The sequence below is a fragment of the Staurois parvus genome, unplaced genomic scaffold (genome assembly GCF_062004578.1).
Source record: "Staurois parvus isolate SC_StPar_1 unplaced genomic scaffold, SC_StPar_1.0 ptg000174l, whole genome shotgun sequence".
NCBI lineage: Eukaryota > Metazoa > Chordata > Amphibia > Anura > Ranidae > Staurois > Staurois parvus.
Window position 1 is genome coordinate 3,109,928 of NW_028317970.1, and position 21,876 is coordinate 3,131,803.

At 44.7% G+C, this 21,876-nt stretch overlaps 1 protein-coding gene across 1 annotated transcript in view; it reads right to left on the reverse strand.

Annotated features, from left to right (window-relative positions):
- LOC149462523 (uncharacterized) overlaps positions 1-17,448 on the reverse strand; it is a 199,003-nt gene extending 181,555 nt beyond the window's left edge. Inside the window, exons 1-5 of the mRNA XM_089676851.1 lie at positions 16,986-17,448; positions 14,126-14,259; positions 13,916-13,994; positions 13,702-13,799; positions 4,192-5,223 (exon numbers count right to left, since the gene is read on the reverse strand). Of these exons, the coding sequence (XP_089532977.1) occupies positions 4,192-5,223; positions 13,702-13,799; positions 13,916-13,994; positions 14,126-14,259; positions 16,986-17,448 (1,806 nt within the window). The remainder of the gene's footprint in view (positions 1-4,191; positions 5,224-13,701; positions 13,800-13,915; positions 13,995-14,125; positions 14,260-16,985) is intronic.
- Between the last annotated feature and the right edge of the window lie 4,428 nt (positions 17,449-21,876).

Consider the following 21,876-nt stretch of genomic DNA (forward strand, 5'->3'; position numbering starts at 1 on the left):
ACTACACTGACCACTGATATAAGGGGGTCCTTCTCCCATTGGTCACCAATGTAAGGGACCATAACACTGACCACTGATATAAGGGGGTCCTTCTCCCATCAGTCACCAATGTAAGGGACCACCACACTGACCACTGATATAAGGGGGTCCTCCCATTGGTCACCAATGTAAGGGACCACTACACTTACCACTGATATTAGGGGTCCTTCTCCCATCGGTCACCAATGTAAGGGACAAATACAATGACCACTTGGGATGGGCTCTGGGTTTAGTTGTCAGAGAGTAGGGATGAGACGACAGTACAAACCAAACTGCCTGTTCCAGTCCTGTGTTTTGCAGGAGCCGATCATCACATATAGAGGTGAAACTCGAAAAATGAGAATATGGTGCAAAAGTTCATTTATTTCAGTGCAGCAACTTGACAGGTGAAACTAATATATGAGATAGACTCATTCCATGCAAAGCAAGATAGTTCCAGCTGTGATTTGTCATCATTGTGATGATTATGGCTTACAGCTCATGAAAACCCCAAATCCACAATCTCAGAAAATGAGAATATTGTGAAAAGGTGCAATATTATAGGCTCAAAGTGTCCCACTCTAATCAGATAATTCAGCTATAACACCTGCAAAGGGTTCCTGAGCCTTTAAATGGTCTCTCAGGCTGGTTCAGTAGGAATCACAATCATGGGAAAGACTGCTGACCTGACACCATCACTGACACCCTCCATAAGGAGGGAAAGCCTCAAAAGGGAATTGCAGAAGAAGTTGGATGTTCCCAAAGTGCTGTATCAAAGCACATTAATAGGAAGTTATGTGGGAGGGAAAAGTGTGGAAGAAAAAGGTGCACAAGCAGCAGGGATGACCGCAGCCTGGAGAGGATTGTCAGGAAAAGGCCATTCAAAAGTGTTGGGGACTTTCACAAGGAGTGGACTGAGGCTGGAGTCAGTGCATCAAGAGCCACCACACAGAGACGGATCCTGGACATGGGCTTCATATGTCGTATTCCTCTTGTCAAGCCGCTCCTGAACAACAAACAACGTCAGAAGCGTCTTACCTGGGCTAAAGAAAAACAGACCTGGCCTGCTGCTCAGTGGTCCAAAGTCCTCTTTTCTGATGAGACAACTTTTGTATCTCATTTGGAAACCAAGAACCCCAAGTATGGAGGAAGAATGGAGAGGCACAAGGAGCCCGAGTATGGAGGAAGAATGGAGAGGCCCGAGGACCCCGAGTATGGAGGAAGAATGGAGAGGCCCGAGGACCCCGAGTATGGAGGAAGAATGGAGAGGCACATGGACCCAGAGTATGGAGGAAGAATGGAGAGGCCCAAGGAGCCCGAGTATGGAGGAAGAATGGAGAGGCCCAAGGAGCCCGAGTATGGAGGAAGAATGGAGAGGCCCAAGGAGCCCGAGTATGGAGGAAGAATGGAGAGGCCCAAGGAGCCCGAGTATGGAGGAAGAATGGAGAGGCCCAAGGAGCCCGAGTATGGAGGAAGAATGGAGAGGCCCAAGGAGCCCGAGTATGGAGGAAGAATGGAGAGGCCCAAGGAGCCCGAGTATGGAGGAAGAATGGAGAGGACCAAGGCCCCCGAGTATGGAGGAAGAATGGAGAGGCCCAAGGCCCCCCGAGTATGGAGGAAGAATGGAGAGGCCCAAGGACCCAGAGTATGGAGGAAGAATGGAGAGGTCCAAGGACCCAGAGTATGGAGGACGAATGGAGAGGCCCAAGGACCCCGACTATGGAGGAAGAATGGAGAGGCCCAAGGACCCCGAGTATGGAGGAAGAATGGAGAGGCACACATTGCAAAATGCTTGAAGTCCAGTGTGAAGTTTCCACAGTCTGTGTTGATTTGGGGAGCCATGTCATCTGCTGGTGTTGGCCCACTGTGCTTCATTAAGTCCAGGGTCAACACAGCCGTCTACCAGGAGATTTTGGAGCACTTCATGCTTCCTTCCACAGACGAGCTTTATGGTGAGGCTGACTTCATTTTCCAGCAGGACTTGGCACCTCCCACACTGCCAAAAGCACCAAAACCTGGTTCAATGACCGTGAGATTACTGTGCTTGATTGGCCAGCAAACTCGTCTGACCTGAACCCCATAGAGAATCTATGGGACATTGCCAAGAGAAAGATGAGAGACATGAGACCGAACAATGCAGAAGAGCTGAAGGCCGCTATTGAAGCATCCTTGTCTTCCATAACACCTCAGCAGTGCCACAGGTTGATAGCTTCCATGCCACGCCGCATTGAGGCACTAATTGCTGCAAAAGGGGCCCCAACCAAGTCCTGAGTACATATGCAGCTTCTACTTTTCAGAGGTGCGATATTGTTCTATGTACAATCCGTGTTTTATTGATTGCATGGAATATTCTCATTTTCTGAGATTGTGGATTTGGGGTTTTCATGAGCTGTAAGCCATAATCATCACAATGATGACAAATCACGGCTGGAACTATCTTGCTTTGCATGGAATGAGTCTCATATATTAGTGTCACCTTCTAAGTTGCTGCACTGAAATAAATGAACTTTTGCACCATATTCTCATTTTTTGAGTTTCACCTGTAGAAGAGACATTTCTACCACTTCTATATATAACAGCTTCCCGCTGTCACTGGTGCCTGAGGAAGACATGGATGGGTACAGCGGCCACACCCCCAGGAATCAGTGATGTTATTGGGAATCCCTGACATGTAAGGAAGGGGGCGGGGATAGCAGTGACATCACTGACCAAATATGGTCACTGGTCACATTTGGGCAATAAGGTCCCACCATCCCTGTCCCTTCACTTATGTAGATGATGACAGTTCAGGGAGCTGTCATTGGGCTGGTGCTATTGTCGGGTACTATATACCCCATACTCATTCACATGGGGGACGGTATATAGGGGCCCCTTGTTATTAAAGGGGGTTTCCAGAATCCAATATGACCCCCACCCACAGATCCCCACACCCACCAGCCAAGGTGACAAGATGCTATGCCTGGGGGAATCCCCCCTGGTAAGGTGACCCCCATGTTGTGGACATGTGGCCTGGTATGGATCAGGAGGGGGGGCACACTACAGCCCCCCTCTGCACTCTGTATGGTGGGCTGTATATGATATACTGCTGACCCCCGCACTCTGCCCCGTTATTGAAGGGTGTGAGGTGTCACCGAGGAGCAATGTTCTATATTGAAGTTTGCCGTCATTGCACCGACACACACAATAGTTTTTGTTCAATAAATGTTTTATTATAATTTTACATTTAACAAGATTGAAGCATAAAAATCAGGAAATAGTAAAGGAAGGAATCCGATTGGTCAGGAAGATCTCTTGTCTGGAATGTGGGGGCGGAGTCATTATTATTGGTGTACAATACAATACACAACGTGTTCCATTATTATAACAAAGTATTGTAGAAAAGATCCCAACATAGAAAATGGGGGAAAGGAGGAAATAAAGGCGGATATGAAGGGGAATCTGTGTACGGGGAACACCTTAACAATCACCACCATTTTATTCTCCAGGGCCTCTGATGTCACAGAATAGATGTTTGGGGGTTTATCTCATCTTCAGGACCAAAATCTGCATTTTCCCATGTGTGCAAAATCATGCAGAAACAGCTCTGGCAGTGAGAGGGTTAATGTGGGCTAGATGGGATCACTCTGCTGGGGTGACATTAGAGCTCCCCCTAGCTGCAGCCTGGTAATAACATTGCTGGGAGGTCTATTCATTTCTCTGCTCCATACTTCCCGTCTTTATAGAAACGTCTCCTGACATTTGGGGGTCTATTCATAGAATGTTTGTATAGCAATTCACTCAGTGAGAGTTCATGTCCATTCCTGCTGTGTGAATGGGGGAACCAATGTTATTAGGATCACATCTGAGCTGCTGGAATGTCTTCCATTCATGGAAAATACATTGAAAACTTCTTCTCCTGCCATCAATGGGCAACCCGGTCCCACACTTCATCCATGTCTTTGGGGACCTCTGATCTCCTTATGGACTGTTTCTTCCATGATGAAGATCAGCCATGGAGTATATCTGGGTGTGCTTCTTCCCCACATGAGAGCTGGGATGTCCAGCAACATTCATCTAGAAGACATTTCCCGCACTCAAGGCACTAATACACCTCCATCCCTGATGTACAGGAAGACAGGACTTCAGTGAGGAACATTTCCCTCACTCCAGACAGGAAAGTGGCTACTCCCCCGTATGAGATCTCTGATGTTTGGAAAGATTGGACTTCTGTGAAAAACATTTCCCGCACTCAGGACAGGAATACGGCTTCTCCCCCATGTGAGATCTTTGATGTGTTTGAAGATTAGACTGCTGTGTAAAACATTTACCACACTCAGGACAGGAAAATGGCTTCTCCCCTGTCTGAGATCTTTGATGTCTGTAAAGACTAGACTTCTCTGGAAAACATTTCCCGCACTCAGGACAGGAATACGGTTTCTCCCCTGTGTGAGATCTCTGATGTGTATAAAGATTAGACTTCTGTGAAAAACATTTCCCGCACTCAGGACAGGAATACGGCTTCTCCCCCGTGTGAGATCTTTGATGTCTGTAAAGATTAGACTTCTGTGAAAAACATTTCCTGCACTCAGGACAGGAAAATGGCTTCTCTCCTGTGTGAGATCTTTGATGTGTGTAAAGAAGGAACTTCTCTGAAAAACATTTTCCACACTCAAGACAAGAATATGGCTTCTCCCCAGTATAAGATCTCTGATGTCTGTAAAGACTACACTTCTCTGAAAAACATTTCCCACACTCAGGACAGGAATACGGCTTCTCCCCCGTGTGAGATCTTTGATGTGTGTGAAGATTAGACTTCTGTGTAAAACATTTCCAGCACTCAGGACAGGAAAATGGCTTCTCTCCTGTGTGAGATATCTGATGTCTGTAAAGACTGGACTTCTCTGAAAAACATTTTCCACACTCAGGACAGGAATATGGCATCGCCCCCGTGTGAGATTTCTGATGTGTGTGAAGATTAGACTTCTGTGTAAAACATTTCCCGCACTCAGGACAGGAAAATGGCTTCTCTCCTGTGTGAGATATCTGATGTCTGTAAAGACTGGACTTCTCTGAAAAACATTTTCCACACTCAGGACAGGAATACGGCTTCTCTCCCGTGTGAGATCTTTTATGCACATTAAGACCGGATTTAAAATGAAAACATTTCCCGCACTCAGTACAGGAGAACCTCTTCCCTGTTGGAAGGCCGGCCCGGCCCCGCACATTCTGAGGTTCCTCAGGATACGAGGAATCCGATGGTCCATCTACACTGGGTGGTGCCGGATGGACATTGGAGGGAGTCGGGTTTTCTCCTGGACTATACTGTGTGATGTCCTCATCTTCTACTTTCCAGTCTGGAGACAAAGTGAGACAATCCTCAGAGGTTTTCCTCATCTCCCGGCCATGGACTAAAAGACAAAGAGGATTACTAGACAGGAGCTGATTGGTTCCCCCAACCCAGGACTCCGCCCACATCAGGTAGCTTGGTCTCTGAGGAGCTTACAATTCCACCCTCAAGGGAACTAGGAAATGGCTCCTCTGATCTCCTACCAGATCATTTCTTTATTCATGGACCTTAGTCAGAGAGTGAGGAAACAACCAGAACTGTCTTTTATAGGAGGGACAGTGATGAGGGGATTATAGGACGAGGGTCCCAACCCCCTCTATCACTCATCACCATCTTCCCAGCACAAGAAGTACTGCACTTCCTTATTTAGTCCATGATTTAGTCATGAAGAACAGCGGGGCTGAGCCCCACCAGAGGTCAGAGAGTGAGGATGGGGGGAGAACAACCAAGATGAAGACTGGACTGATCCTGAAGACCACCATCATTGGGGTATTGACTCCTCCCTCATTATCACTTTCTGTTTAAGGGTCCAAAGTTGGAGAATGTTATCACATTATTATCACCATGTAAAAGTCTGTGCTCCAATCACATCATCCAATATAAAATGTCCAGCTGGGAGGAAATGGGGGGAACAAAAGAGAATCTATATTATGTGTATATATAGCAGAGGGGGGAGAGCAGAAGTCAGGACTATGGAATGTACAACATAGAGTATATAGTGCAGGGGTCAGGAGTATGTAATGTACAACATAGAGTATATAGTGCAGGGGTCAGGAGTATGTAATGTACAACAGAGTATATAGTGCAGGGGTCAGGAGTATGTAATGTACAACATAGAGTATATAGTGCAGGGGTCAGGAGTATGTAATGTACAACATAGAGTATATAGTGCAGGGGTCAGGAGTATGTAATGTACAACATAGAGTATATAGTGCAGGGGTCAGGAGTATGTAATGTACAACATGGAGTATATAGTGCAGGGGTCAGGAGTATGTAATGTACAACATAGAGTATATAGTGCAGGGGTCAGGAGTATGTAATGTACAACATAGAGTATATAGTGCAGGGGTCAGGAGTATGTAATGTACAACATGGAGTATATAGTGCAGGGGTCAGGAGTATGCAATGTACAGTAGTAGTAGTAATAGTGGAACAGTGATTGGTACTGTTGCGATCGGACTGATGAGCTCGTGTCAGAAATTCAATCTCCGACTTGGTGATTCAAGCCTGTCTTGGTCCATTTGACTTTGGGCAGGACAGCACCCAGAAGATCCTGTGAGCAGGTACAGGAACACCCCCAGGAGGAAATTGGCCCAGGACTCATGTCCCGCCTACGTCCATATTCCCATAAATTGAGGACTGGAGATATGGACATGGTAATTCGTATGGAGCTGGTTCTATTTGACTGACGGATTGCTGACTTTCTGACTTGCTCCAGATGCAGGATAAATCTTGGTAAAAGTTTTTTTTCATTTTTTATTCCCTTTTATATTTTAGTGAATATTCATTTGTGTGTCTTGTAACTTTTTATATTTTGTACATATTTTATGCACTGCCCACTTTTGGGATATTAAATCTTAAAATTAATAAGTGACTTCTGTGTATTTAAGCTCGGGCTCATATCTCCAGAGAGATCAGATTGGAGAGATTAGATGGTTTTGTATTTTAGTCTCTTTATACGCTCTGTCAAGCTCATTGCCAATCTGTATGCAATTGCACTGCTTGTTGGCAGATTGCGTGCAGTTTGTAAAGGCAACGTGCGTGTGTGTGTGTGTGTGTGTGTGTGTGTCCCAACAGACCGTTCTGCGGATAAACTGCTGGGTGGTGTCAAGCTACCATTTGTGGTGTGTCTAGTGTGGGGGTGTGTTGACAGTGGAAGAGTGATTAACATCGGGGTTCTAGCTGTAGGATAGCTGGAGGGATCCTAGAAGGGTGTGATTGCTAAGCTGCTCCTCAACTCTAATTAGTGCACCAGATTGTATATAAGATTTGTATCTGCCAGTGTGTGGTCAGCCATCTGGATTGGAGTCTCCCTCCGGTGGTGGCCAAGAGATAGTGTGGGCTGTGAAAGTATATCACAGCTAGCTAGTCTTATATATTCAAAGTTAAGTCCCCGTTATTCCCTCTTACCCAAAGTCACGGCCGCACGTGCACAACTCCGTTAGCTAGTCGCTGTGGGCGTGTGTGTGTGTGTGTGTGTGTGTGTGTGGGGGTGTATGTGGGTGAACCTGTGACATAAACAAAAAGTATTTTTTTGCTGTGAAATTAGTTATATGTCCAAAACATTTTTATTAGAGGCCCTAGAGAGTAAAAATAGTGGGTTTTGCAATTGTTTTCCGTATTTGCATAGCAGTTTTTCTAGCACCTACAACACAAAATACCCTTTTTTGTAAAATATGAGAAAAAAGAGATCTAGCATGTTACACTTTAAACTTGCACATGCTCATGGAATCGCAGAAAATAGTCACCAAAGACGCCACTTTAAAAGCCTTTCCAGGTTACCAGTTTAGAGATACAGAGGAGGTCAGGTGCTGGAATTATTTCTCTCCCTCTGATGTTTGGGTTTGACTTTTCATGCAGGAGCTTTTGTTTTTTGTTTGTTTGGGATAGGGGCGGTTTAATTTTTTTTTTTGTACTCATTTCTTTAATTTATCAGTTTTATCGCTGTCACAAGGAATGTAAACATCCTTTGTGACAGTATTAGGCAGTGACAGGTACTCTTTATGGAGAGATCTGGGGACTATTAGACCCTGGATGTTTCCTCTGCCCTCACAAGCATTGGTGTGGTCAGATACTTTCCAAATTTCAAGATGGCGCCATTTACAAGTGAGATAATGTAAGAGTCAATACTACATAATGTACAATATAAATTATATAATAAAGGCTACATCCCAACTCTTCAACATAACCTCATCTTTTGCATTAGCACAATGTATACCGTCCTCCACTCACTCTGACGGACGCCGTCCTCCGCTCACTCTGACGGACGCCGTCCTCCGCTCACTCTGACGGACGCCGTCCTCCGCTCACTCTGACGGACGCCGTCCTCCGCTCACTCTGACGGACGCCGTCCTCCGCTCACTCTGATGGGAATACATTAGACCTTGTTTTCTCCCATCTTTGCACTCCCTACAACCTCACAAACACCCCCTTTCCTCTCTCTGATCACAATCTCATCACCTTCACAGTCTCCTCGTCTTCAAACACCTATCCCTCCAAGCAGCCAACAATTACCTGCAGAAACCTTCACAACTTGAACCCGGCTCCTTTCCACTCTGCAACTGACCAACTCTATGACAGAATCTCTCCCCTGTCCTGCCCTGACCTGGCCACTGCTGTCTACAACAGTTCACTGTCACCCACACTGGACTCACTTGTTCCTCTAACAACACGAAGCATCAGGCCCCGACCATTACATCCGTGGCAGACTGACCACACCAGACATCTTAAATGACATAGTTGTGCGCAGGAGCGATTGTGGTGTAAAACCAAATCCCAGCAATCATTCACCCGCTATAAATCTGCTTTCTTCACATACAATTCCTCCATGCTGCCAAACAAGCCGACTTTGCCACTCTCATCAATACCTTGTTATCCAGTCCTCAGCGTCTCTTCTCTACTTATAACTCTCTACTTTCTCCACCTCCACCCAGTACCTCACTCACTGCTCACGAGATTGCAAATCATTTCAAAAACAAGATTGATGCAATTTGTAGGGACATCTCCACTGCACAGACATCCATCCCACTTAGCATACCTTATACTAAACCTCCCTCAACACTTTCCTCTTCTGACCTCGCTACTACCGAAGAGGTCACTAAGGTTTTCTCAGAAGCCTGTCTCACCACCTGCCCCCTGGATCCTGTCCCCTCACAACTACTACGGTCACCCTCTTCTTCCATCCTATGCTCCCTCACTCACATCTTCAATCTCTCCCTCTCTAATGGTGCCTTCCCCACCCCTCTAAAGCATGTGCATATAACTCCCATACTTAACAAGCCCTCCCTGGACCCCACCAACCTGAACAACTTAAGACCCATCTCCCTGCTGCCATTTACCTCTAAACTCCTAGAACGCTTAGTTTACAATCGCCTGAGCTCCCACCTCACTGACAACAACCTTCTTCACCCATTACAGTCTGGATTTTGCTCACTACACTCCACTGAAACTGCCCTGCTAAAACCAATGGCCACTACTCCATACTCATCCCAACCAGTGGCCGCTACTCCATACTCATCCCAACCAGTGGCCGCTACTCCATACTCATCCCAACCAGTGGCCGCTACTCCATACTCATCCCAACCAGTGGCCGCTACTCCATACTCATCCCAACCAGTGGCCGCTACTCCATACTCATCCCAACCAGTGGCCGCTACTCCATACTCTTCCCAACCAGTGGCCGCTACTCCATACTCTTCCCAACCAGTGGCCGCTACTCCATACTCTTCCCAACCAGTGGCCGCTACTCCATACTCTTCCCAACCAGTGGCCGCTACTCCATACTCTTACACCGTACTCCTCAAAAAACTCCACTCTCTTGGCCTCAGACTCTGCTCTCTCCTGGTTCTCCTCCTACCTATTGCAGCACTCCTTCAGTGTTACCTATAATGCTGCCTCCTCCTCTTCACTCCCTCTTTCTGTAGGGTTCCCTCAAGGTTCTGTCCTTGGACCCCTTCTCTTCTCCATCTACACCTCCTCCCTTGGTCACTTGATAAACTCCCACGGCTTTAAGTACCATCTCTATGCGGATGACACACAAATCTATCTTTCTACCCCTAACCTCACCCCTTCAGTCTTCTCCTCACCTCACCCCTTCAGTCTCCTCTCGCATTACTAATCTACTATTGACATATCGGCATGAATGTCACTCCACTTCTTCAAACTCAATCTTTCCAAAACTGAGCTCTTAGTATTCCCTCCAGCCCGTGCCCCCTCCTCCAACTTCTCCATCAAGACCAATAAGACACCCATCAGTCCCTCTCCTCATGCCAGGGTACTAGGTGTAATCCTAGACTCCCATCTGTCCTTTCAGCCCCAAATCCAATCACTGTCCAAATCTTGTAGACGTCACCTCCACAACATCTCCAAGATACGCCCGTTCCTAACTTCGGAAACCACTAAGCAACTTATCCACTCCCTTAAAATAACTATAAGTCAGCACACATCCAAAATACAATACCCATTAAAGTCGTATCACAATCCTTCCCCTGAAGTACCAATATCATATATCAACTGACTTAAAATACACCCAAAGTCCAAATAAATGTCCCAAATCGTGAAAAACTGTGAAAAATTGTCCAAATTACATCCAGATCTTGACAAATAGGTACCCACTCGTACACAATGAAGATGAATCCCAGATGCTTTTCAAATACCTCAAAAAATGAAAAATCTAGACATAGTGTATTATCTTAGGTCTTAGAGACAGTGGCACACGTGCAGCATGCAAACACTACAGTGCCACAGCAATCGTGTAAACATACTCAATATACACCACTGCAAACCATGTAGTAACAATGCATAATTACCCTAAATTCAATATAATCAAAATTGTGGGCATGGAATATCCTCAGATTGACATCCTCTTCTCCAGACACTTCCCTTAGACCTCACAAACAGACCAGGGATCAGCGTATGAATCAAATAACATACAAATTTTATTGTAGCCACTTACATTATAAACCGATAAAAACAGCTTCCTGGTCCTGATGATGTATATGCAGCCATATTGTGGCACTGTAGTGTTTGCATGCTGCACGTGTGGCACTGTCTTTAAGACCTAAGATAATACACTATGTCTAGATTTTTCTTTTTTTGAGGTATTTGAAAAGCATCTGGGATTCATCTTCATTGTGTATGAGTGGGTACCTACTGTATTTGTCAAGATCTGGATGTAATTTGGACAATTGTTCACAGTTTTTCACGTTTTGGGACATTTATTTGGACTTTGGGTGTATTTTAAGTCGGTTGATATATGTTATCCACTCCCTTGTTATATCTCGCCTTGACTATTGTAACTCCCTCCTCATTAGCCTACCTCATCGCAGGCTATCCCCTCTTCAGTCTTTCATGAATGCTGCTGCCAGACTCATCCACCTTACTAACCGTTCTGTATCTTCCACCCCTCTCTGCCAATCCCTCCACTGGCCTCTACTCAGTGTCCTCTACCCCTCTCTGCCAATCCCTCCACTGGCCTCCATTCAGTGTCCTCCACCCCTCTCTGCCAATCCCTCCACTAACCTCCACTCAGTGTCCTCCACCCCTCTCTGCCAATCCCTCCACTGGCCTCCATTCAGTGTCCTCCACCCCCCTCTGCCAATCCCTCCACTGGCCTCCACTCAGTGTCCTCCACCCCTCTCTGCCAATCCCTCCACTGGCCTCCACTCAGTGTCCTCCACCCCTCTCTGCCAATCCTTCCACTGCTCTCCATTCAGTGTTCTCCACCCCTCTCTGCCAATCCTTCCACTGGCTTCCTATTGCCCAATGGATAAAATTCAAAACTCTAACAATAACTTATAAAACCATTTATAACTCTTCCCCAAAGTACATCACTGATCTTGTCTCTAAATATCACCCAAACCGTACTCTCCACTCCTCGCAAGACCTCCTGCTCTCTAGCTCCCTTGTCTCCTCCTCCCATGCTCATCTCCAGGACTTATCCAGAGCTTCCCCCATCCTCTGGAACTCTCTACCTCAATTTATCAGACTATCGCCTACTCTGCCCACTTTTAGGCGATCTCTGAAAACCTATCTCTTCAGGGAAGCCTATCTTGCCCTCAGCGAATACTGGAATCTTCTCTTCCAACCAGTCCATCCCCCACAGTTACTACCTTTTATAACACTAGCCCCTCCCTCTTAGATTATAAATTCCCAGGATCAGGGCCCTCCTATCCCTCTTGTATTGATCTGTATTGTTGCTGTATTGTCTCCCATTATATTGTAAAGCGCTGAGCAAACTGTTGGCGCCATAAATCCTGCATAATAATAATTGTAAAGTATCAGAACTCATAATATTGGTATTCAATAATCAGTGGAAGCCAAAATGTTTACTGTAGACAAGTTGCAGAGATCCCACACCGCTGCCTCCCATCTCCTGAGACTGCACTCAGTGACTTGGGTCTGAGACACTACAGACATATCCCTCCACCCGGCACAGCCAGCAGATAACAGAGAAGGTCCCCTGGAAGAATTGTTCTGTCAGAGATCTTACTAGACCCAGACATGGGACAGAAGACCCAAAGCACACACCCCAGGTGCCTAGGTCTAGTAACACTTATGGTGAAAATGAACATTTTGCTGCCAGCTGAACCCCAGAACCTCCATAAATCCAGTCTAGAGACATAAATTGTGTCTGCAGCACAGAGAAGGAAGATTATCCGAGAGAAATCCAGGAATACAGGACGGGGAACACAGCTCAGGAAAGTGACCAGGGGATTACAGGCTGATATCACCCAGTCCCCGCCCTACTCTGGACCAATCAGTGAGCAGTATGGGTGGAGGAATGGATTTAGTGTTCATGACCCACCTGTGCTGATCTCTGTAGGAGTGTCCTCCTCTATAAATGTCCCCGTTATTCCATCCTCCTCCATAGACTGCTGATCATCCCTCACATACGCCTCTTCTTCTTCTGCTTTCACCTCAACTTTTACATCTATAACATCTTCACCCTAAACCAAGAAAAAAATCTGTAAGATATAAACTCACATGAAAAATGCACAAATTGTCTCCACGAGTCCATGTTCTAGATGCTCCATCCCACCAACCTTGTAATGGTGAGGGATGGTGTGATCTTCCTGTGTGGAATACAGAGGACGGGGACATCTCTCTGGTGGGTTCCTGGTATTAGGTGGCTCCATCATATCCTTGTGTCCTTCTGAAAACTCCTCCATCACTCCATTCTCCTCATCCTCCTCTTTATACTCTTCTTTAACATCAATATTATCATCCCCGAGGATTCCACTCTGAAAAATATAATAAAACATTCATTGTAACAAACATGCTGTGTATAAATCACAGCTACCAATAATTGTCATCATCTACCTGATGATGGTGAGGGATGGTGTGACCTTCCTGTGTGGAATCCCGGGAATACAGAGGACGGGGACATCTCTCTGGTGGGTTCCTGTAGCTGGATTACTCCACCATGGTGTCCTGGTACAGATCTTTGTGTTCCTTTAGAAGCTCTGATGCCTCCATCCCCCCATCCTCATCCTCCTCCTCTTTTATCTCTTCTTTAACCTCAACTTTAGGATCTCTCAGGTTTCCACTCTGAATATATAATAAAAATGACATCAATGGTAACAATGCAGATAATGTACAGATCCTAATGATACTATCAGTGATTGTTCCTCATCTACCTGATGATGGTGAGGGATGGTGTGACCTTCTTGTGTGGAATCCTGGGAATACAGAGGACGGGGACATCTCTCTGGTGGGTTCCCATGACTGGATCCATCTGTAGGAAACACACACACTGACTGAATCCATTGTTTCTATGTGTTTATCAGATGATGGGGGATCTAGGTGGATCCTCCGTACTGCTCTCTCCTTTACAATAAAGTCTCCTCTTACCCGGTGATGTGAGGGGCGGCTGATTGTCCATCATGACGTCCTTGTAGAGATCCTTGTGTCCTTCTAAATACTCCCACTCCTCCATGGAGAAATAGACAGTGACACCCTGACACCTTATAGGAACCTGACACACACAATGATACAGTCACCATCCAGACACATCCCTTGTCTGTTACTGGAGAATGTCCCAGAATTCCCGGCACCGCTCACCTCTCCTGTCAGCAGCTCAGTGATCTCTCTGGTGACTTCTAGAATCTTCTTCTTTCTCTCTTCTATCAGGGAGGGAGGTGGAGGCAATGTGATGTCATATGATCTCCAGACTTCACAGGAGGAAAACTCTACATCTGAACACAAATAGTCACATCAAATGATATTCCCAGAATCCTCCTCACCTCTCCGGTCAGATCTGTGTTTTAGTGAAGCCCCACTTCAAGGCTTGGTATAAGGAATTCTGACATTACATAAAATGAAGGATCAACCGTTCTGCTTTGGTTGTGAGAATTTAGAGAATCTGCCCACATCCTAAGAGCACCAGAAAAAAAAAACAAAAAAAAAAAAACAAAGAGCTGGAAGGAGGGACAGTGGTTGGAGGAACTGTGAGGTCGGTGTGATGTCATAAGATTCTCTGACTCTGGATGGAGGGACATTGTTAGGAGGAGCAGGTCGGTGTGATGTCATAGGATTCTCTGACTTCAGATGGAAGGACATTGGGAGGAGGAGCTGTGAGGTTGATGTGATGTCATAGGATTCTCTGACTCCAGATGGAGGAACATTGGGGGAGGAGCTTGAAAGGATCTAGAGAACCTCCATTGTGTTGATGTACGCCATTTTAAATATTAAGTTAGGTTTTTGCAGATATATTAGAAGTTTAATGAAACTGTTTCTGCTTGCACCAGAAAGTATAAACAATGATATCACGACCCTGACATTTTCTTTGTTCGACTAATTCTCAGAAAGCTAGCAAAAACAGTTTATACCAAGAAATGTATATGTCATGTTTCATGTAGTCAGCTCATGATGGAAACTTACAAGTTACAGTTCTAGAACTCGCTCCCCCCCTTATTATTTCTGTATCCTATATAATCTTAGTAATGTCTAATAAACTTTGAACATCTCTGAACATAAGCTGCCGTTATTTCCGTGTTCAAGGGGTGTTCCCAGAATTCTGCTGATAAACCAGGAATCTCTCCACAGACCGGGGGTCTCTGAGGGGATAAGAAAATCAATCCTTTCAGCTGTGGGCTTGTCCAGGATGACCACCCACCTCACTTGGTAAGTAAAACTTTTGTCTTTTTATGACTAAAAGCTCTTTCTTGCCCTGTGTTGAGGGAAGGTCTTGAATCATTCTGTATTGGATTTAGTTCTCTGTAGGTTAAGGTCGTATTCGTGTAACAGAAGTATTTGCAATTTGTTTCTGTCAGAGGCCAGGGTTGCGGCTATGGCGGCATTTGGGTTTGTTTTGTTAATTTCTTCATTCCGTTTAATGGAAGATAGAATTTGATTGATTTGATAGGACCTTTGTTTTTTGATGCGGGAGTTTAATTGTATGAGGATACCTCTCATGTAAGCCTTATAGGTGGGCCAGATCGTGGTTATAGGCATGTTAGGAGTTGTGTTGGTTTAAAAAAATAGGTTATGAGCTTCTAAAATATGTTTTTGGTGTTCTGGGTTCTTCAGGATTGCAGAGTTTAGTCTCCAAATATGCAGGATTGCCGAACGTTGGTTTTTGTCTACTGAAATGTGGATTGGAGCATGGTCTGACCACGTTATTGTGCCAATTTTGGATGATGATATATGTTGCAGTGTCCATTTGTCCGTAAGGAAAAAGTCGATTCTGGAGTATGAAAGGAGTGGAGGGGAGTAGTAGGTGTAGTCCTTCTCATTGCTATGTTGGCATCTCCAGATGTCGTAGAGGTCATAGTTATGTAGGAATTGGTTGAAGGCCTGTTTAGGCGATCTTTTATTAAAGGATGAATCCAGATGTGGGTTGCCAATAATATTGAAGTCTCCTCTGATGATAATTCTGCCTTGTTTTAGTGAAGAGATAGTGTTGTAGAGCTTGTTATAGAATTTCAACTGGTTTTTGTTGGGACCATAGACATTCACCAAAGTGTAGAGGCTGTTATTCAGTTGGCATATTAGAATGTGGTAGCGACCTTGAGGGTCGACGGTTTCTGATATATGTCGGAACTGGATAGAGTCTTTTATGGCTGTAATGACCCAGTTTTTTTTTTTTTTTTGGAAGTTAGTGGCCATGAAGATGTTTGGGAAACGATGGAGGGGAAGTTTGGGTATCTTGTTTGTAGCGAAGTGGGATTCTTGAATAAAAAGGATGTCGGTCTGAAATTTCCTAGTTTCTTTTTGGAGCATCGATCTCTTGAATGGAGAGTTTAAGCCACGGACATTAAGGGATGTGATGTTGATCATTGTGTAGGTCTTTGAGTGCTAAGCGAAATGTTTGAAGTGATATTTGAAAGGATATGAGGTTGTGCAAGCGTATCCATGTGAGTCAGGAGGTAATCAGATGTGGGAAAGCGGTTTAGGTTCGGTTGCTGGATTAAGGTGGCGTTTCCATGAAAGTTCATCGTAGATCCATAAGTGTTAAGGTGGGATTGAGCAACTGGTGGTGGTGCCAAGGAAGGAGGTGAGAGGAAAAAAAGGAAGGGGGTAAAAAAAAAAAAAAAAAAGACTTGCGTAAAATGTAAGTGGTCGGAGTAGCTTGTGTTGCTACATCAGATGTGGGGGTTCGAACAGGATTTGGCCATAAAGAAGGTCAAGCCAAACAATTTCTGGTAACATAACTTCCATAACTTGGCCGATCGCCAGAGATTATTGAGGGGAAACGACATCTTTGAGGTGCTACGTTGATGTTATAGCGGGGGTGAGCAGTGACAGGCTTAAACAGCTTCCATATTCTGAGAATGAGTAGGTGCGTTTTGTAGTGTGTCTTCAGGGATTATTTTCCAGGTTTTAAGCAGGTCCAGGCCCGCTTCAAGATTTTTGATAGTGAAGGCTTTACAGTGTTGTTTTACGGCTAGTTTTGTGGGGAATCCCCATTGATATGCTATACCATGGTTCCTCAAGGCTTTAGTAATGGTAATCATCTTTTTGTGGTTAAGTAGCGTGGTCTTCGAGAGGTCCGCGAATAACCGGATATTTGCATGTGTCGGTGGGAGTGCAGATGTATTTCTGGCTGCCAGCATAATATTATCTTTTATGTGATAGAAATGGATCCGGGCTAAGACATCCCTAGGAATGGAAGCCGATAGGAATGATGGTTTAGGTAGACGGTGGGCTCGGTCTATAGCCAGCTCCAGATCAGAGATGGATGGTATGAGGAATTTTATATATTGTTGTATATAGGATAGTAATGCTTCATTAGTGACGCTTTCAGGTATACCCCTAAACTTGATATTGTTACGCCTTGAACGATCTTCCAGGTCGGCTAGTTTCAGATTAATTTGTTCAATGTCCGAGGTATGATCTGTGTGTGCGTCAATCAAATCATTGTGCTCTATAATGACGTCCCCCATTTTGGATTCAATATGTTGTATTCTTTGTTCTTGGTGTTTGACCACGCTAGTGATGTGTACTAAAGATGATGATAAATCATCATGCAGGGTTTGTTTGAGAGATAACAGCATGTTCTTCATACATATCTTAGTTACTGGTTGATCTGTTGCTGGGAATGCCTCTATGACAGGGAGGTCTGTGTGTATCTGTGGGGGTGAATCACTGAGGGCCTGGTATGTATGCTGCTGCTCAGGGTCCAGTCTGATTCTAGACTTGGCTGGGCTTCTTGTGGTGGGGGACAGAGGGGGAGACAACTCACCAGGGTCCCCTGGGTACAATGGATATCGCAGCCTGTGGTCTTATTGCTGGGTAGAGTAGTCCCCTTGCTGCCTGCTGTCCCTCATGTCACTGCCACCGGCGCCATCTTGGATCCCTGCCGTGATGGCAGGGAAGAATTGAGTCAGTTTCCCCGGCTGCCCCGGGGTTTTCCTCCTGCGGGGCATATCTGGGGAGGTTCGGGCACCTCTGATGTGGATCGCTGTGGGGTCAGAATTCCCTGGGATCTGTGTGAGCCGCGATCGCTCTGGCGGCTGGACGGAGCGGATCACACTACACGTCCATACGGGAACCGGCCACGCATGCTCCCCCAAGGACTAGATTTAAATGAGACCCAGATAACTAAAAGTGAAAGAAAGTCAAAGAGAAGTTTTGAAGAGAACAATCCTTTTTCAGGAAAAATGTTGATGATGCAGTTTAACCATTTCAATACCGTGCAATTTTACACCTTCCTGCCCAGGCCATTTTTCACGTTTCAGCGCTCTCACACTTTGAATGACAATTGCGCGGTCATACAACACTGTACCCAAACTAAAATTTTATCATTTTCTTCACACAACTAGAGCTTTCTTTTGGTGGTATTTAATCACCGCTGGGGTTTTTATTTTTTGCTAAATTAACAAAAAAAAGGCCAAAAATGTTGAAAAAAATACACGTTTTTCTTTGTTTCCGTTATAAAAATTTACAAATAAATAATTGTTCTTCATAAATTTAGGCCGAGATGTATTCTGCTACATGTCTTTGGTGAAAATAACCCAAATTAGGATGTATTATTTAGTTTGTAGGAAAGTTATAGAGTTCACAAACTATGGTATAGATCTGATTATTGATCAATCCTGAAGTACTGACGGCCAATCTAATTTCTTGAGGTCCAAGAATGTCAGAATAGTACAGATATCCCCCAAATGTCAGGACAGTACAGATATCCCCAAATGACCCCTTTTTGCAGAGTAGACAGTCCGACGTACTTCATAAGAGGCATGGCGAGTTTTTTGAAGTTGTATTTTTTTTGTCATAATTTTTCGGAAAAATTAAAAAATTAAAAAAATTATTTTCACTATTTTTTTTTTACATGCTGTCACCAGTGCAGTACAGCGTCATCATATAACTGGCATGGCGGTGAACAGGGACACTGACTAATGACAGTATGAAAAAAAATACATATATATATATTTTTTAAATTTTTTTTATTATTTTTAATTTTTTTAAATTTTTTTTTAAAAATTTTTTTCATATTTTACTATGACCAAAGTAGTACAATGTTACCATAGTAACATTGTACTACTTTGGGGAAGTGATCAGTATTTTTTTTTTTTTTTTACACAATTTGCTTATAGCAAAGAAATACTTTGCTATAAGCAAGCATTTACCTGAATGAAATGGATTCATTCAGCTTTTTTTTTTTTTGTGCTTAGCTGTGATTTGGTCACAGCTAATCACATGACATGTGCATGTGATTAGCTGTGACCATTCACAGCTAGGCACTAGTATACAATGGATGGCATCATGAATGAAGCCATCCATTGTATACAACTGTCATGTGACCTGCTGTGATTGGTCACAGCAGGTCACATGGTACCTGCAACGGAGCCGGTACTCGGATCTGTCATCGGCCGTGTCCGAGGTACACGCCCGGTGACAGATCGAGCCGCTCTGCATTAGCGCAAACGGCACATGTGCGGGAGCACGCCAAATGGCGTGCACCCGGAGTGGAGAAGCAACTTTCAAGCCGCCAAACGGCTATTGGCCGGGCAGCAAATGGTTAAATTTGCTTATGCTCAAAAGTCAGGTTCTGATAAATGTTGGATATGTAGTAAGTTACATCCGAGCACATAGGAAATTCCTCTTCTGGCCGCTCCAGTCAAAATATTTTTGTTAATAACAGGGAATGTAAGTATTGGTTTGACCAATATTACTTCTAATGCCGCCATATCTTTTCCAACTCTGGGAGTCACTCAACTCCCCGATTGGTGTTTTAGACTGGGGAATACTTCCCACAAGGGAAAGGGAATGTGCTCTCAGTCCATATTAAATATATCTGATCCTGGAAGGAGGGATGGAACTTCTTCTGTGAAACTCTGGCAAGTAAATGGTAGAGCCCTGAATGAAAGTTTAAAAGAGATAAGACAATGTGGGGAAAACTTTGTTTGGAAAACTTGTTGTCACCCCTGAATTACGCTCTGCAATACAAAAATTGCCGATCTCCTTGGGAAACAATACCTATATCTGTTGTGGTAAGATCTGTTACCCTTGGATACCGAGTAATGTCCAGGGCTGGTGCTATGTAGCCCAATTAGTGCCAATCATGGCAGCTATAGACCAGAAGGAACACCAGGTAAAAGCCAGTACATACCCAAAACACCAACTAACTCTGAGACAGAGAAGGGAAACCAAACAAGAAAAGGTAGATCTATTCTCTACAGGTGATAAGGTTTGGTCATGGTTCCCTACCTACACGGGATGGGGAATAACACTCATGATAAATAATGACACAAACATTATTGATGATATACTGGAGAGGAACTCTAAGGACACGGGGTTGCTAAATACTGAGACCAGAGCTATTAGAGAACAGCTGGAGATGCAAGAATTAGCTATTGAAAGCTGATAAACCAGGAATCTCTCCACAGACCGGGGGTCTCTGACGGGATAAGAAAATCAATCCTTTCAGCAGCTGTGAGGTCAGTGTGATGTCATAGGATTCTCTGACTCTGGATGGAGGGACATTGGGAGGAGGAGCTGTGAGGTCAGTGTGATGTCATAGGATTCTCTGACTCTGGATGGAGGGACATTGGGAAGAGGAGCTGTGAGGTCAGTGTGATGTCATAGGATTCTCTGACTCTGGATGGAGGGACATTGGGAAGAGGAGCTGTGAGGTCAGTGTGATGTCATAGGATTCTCTGACTCTGGATGGAGGGACATTGGGAGGAGGAGCTGTGAGGTCAGTGTGATGTCATAGGATTCTCTGACTCCGGATGGAGGGACATTGGGAGGAGGAGCTGTGAGGTCAGTGAGGTTTCTGTACACAGAATCATTTCTCCCGGGTGCATCCCACCTCTCCTAAACCAAAAGATGAACTTGATCTTTGGGCTTTGCCAGGACACATCATATTCCTGTGATCTCAGGAGACTTTACTGATCACATTTTAGGATGAATACCTGAGACTGGGATCATTATGGAGAAATTGGTTTATTAGGACTTTCACTACAAATGACATTTTTCTCTCTTTCTTCCTCTGAATCTTATAAAATAAAGACATACGGGGGTCAGTCACAGACAATATGTTTCTATCCTGAGTGATTTTTGTACAAGTGTCACAGTATTATCGCCGCTTCTATCGCTTTCTGCTCATCATGTCTTCTCTGCTCATTCTCAGGTAAATGTCTGCATGCAATATCCATCTGTTCATCTCCATCCATACCTCTCCACCTGTACCCATCCTCCTGTACTTCTCTCTCTGTACCTCTCCATCCGTTCTCCTCCTGTACTGTACTCCACCCGCACACCTCCATGCCATGTATGACTGCTCATTGACACTGCTTTGCTATATGGGAAATGTCCCCATGCAATATCCATCACACTTGTCTATATACTCAGTGATTTGATTCTTACCTCCTTTTTGCCTTGGTAATCAAAGAATCAATCCCTTTTATGACTTTGGCCTGTGTCTGGTCTTTTCCCCTCCCCTCCCATTTAAGTGTGTGTCATCAGATCCTAATTTCATCAAGTGACAAATGTTTGCCATCCCCATCTCCCTATAAATATAGTTCAGCATATGGGGAAGTGGCAGACGGGCTAGTGGTGGACACCATCTTTCTTTCATGAGTGTGTCTTATGAGTGTTGTCGCAGTTTTACCGCCCCAGGATAATGAAAACAGGACAAGGAAAGCTGTTTGAAGATACAAGACCTCACCTCAGCTCCACTCTGGAAGGATGGAAAACAAAGCAACATTTCATATTTTTTCCTATGACGTCTGATTCCCACTAATATGTTCCCTCTACTCTTCCTTCTCACAGTCTTTGTCCTCCAATTGTCCATACTTTACCCCTCATCTCCACCCCACAGCTTCTACATATCACCCTCACTCCTACCCTCTCCCTATTACTGCACC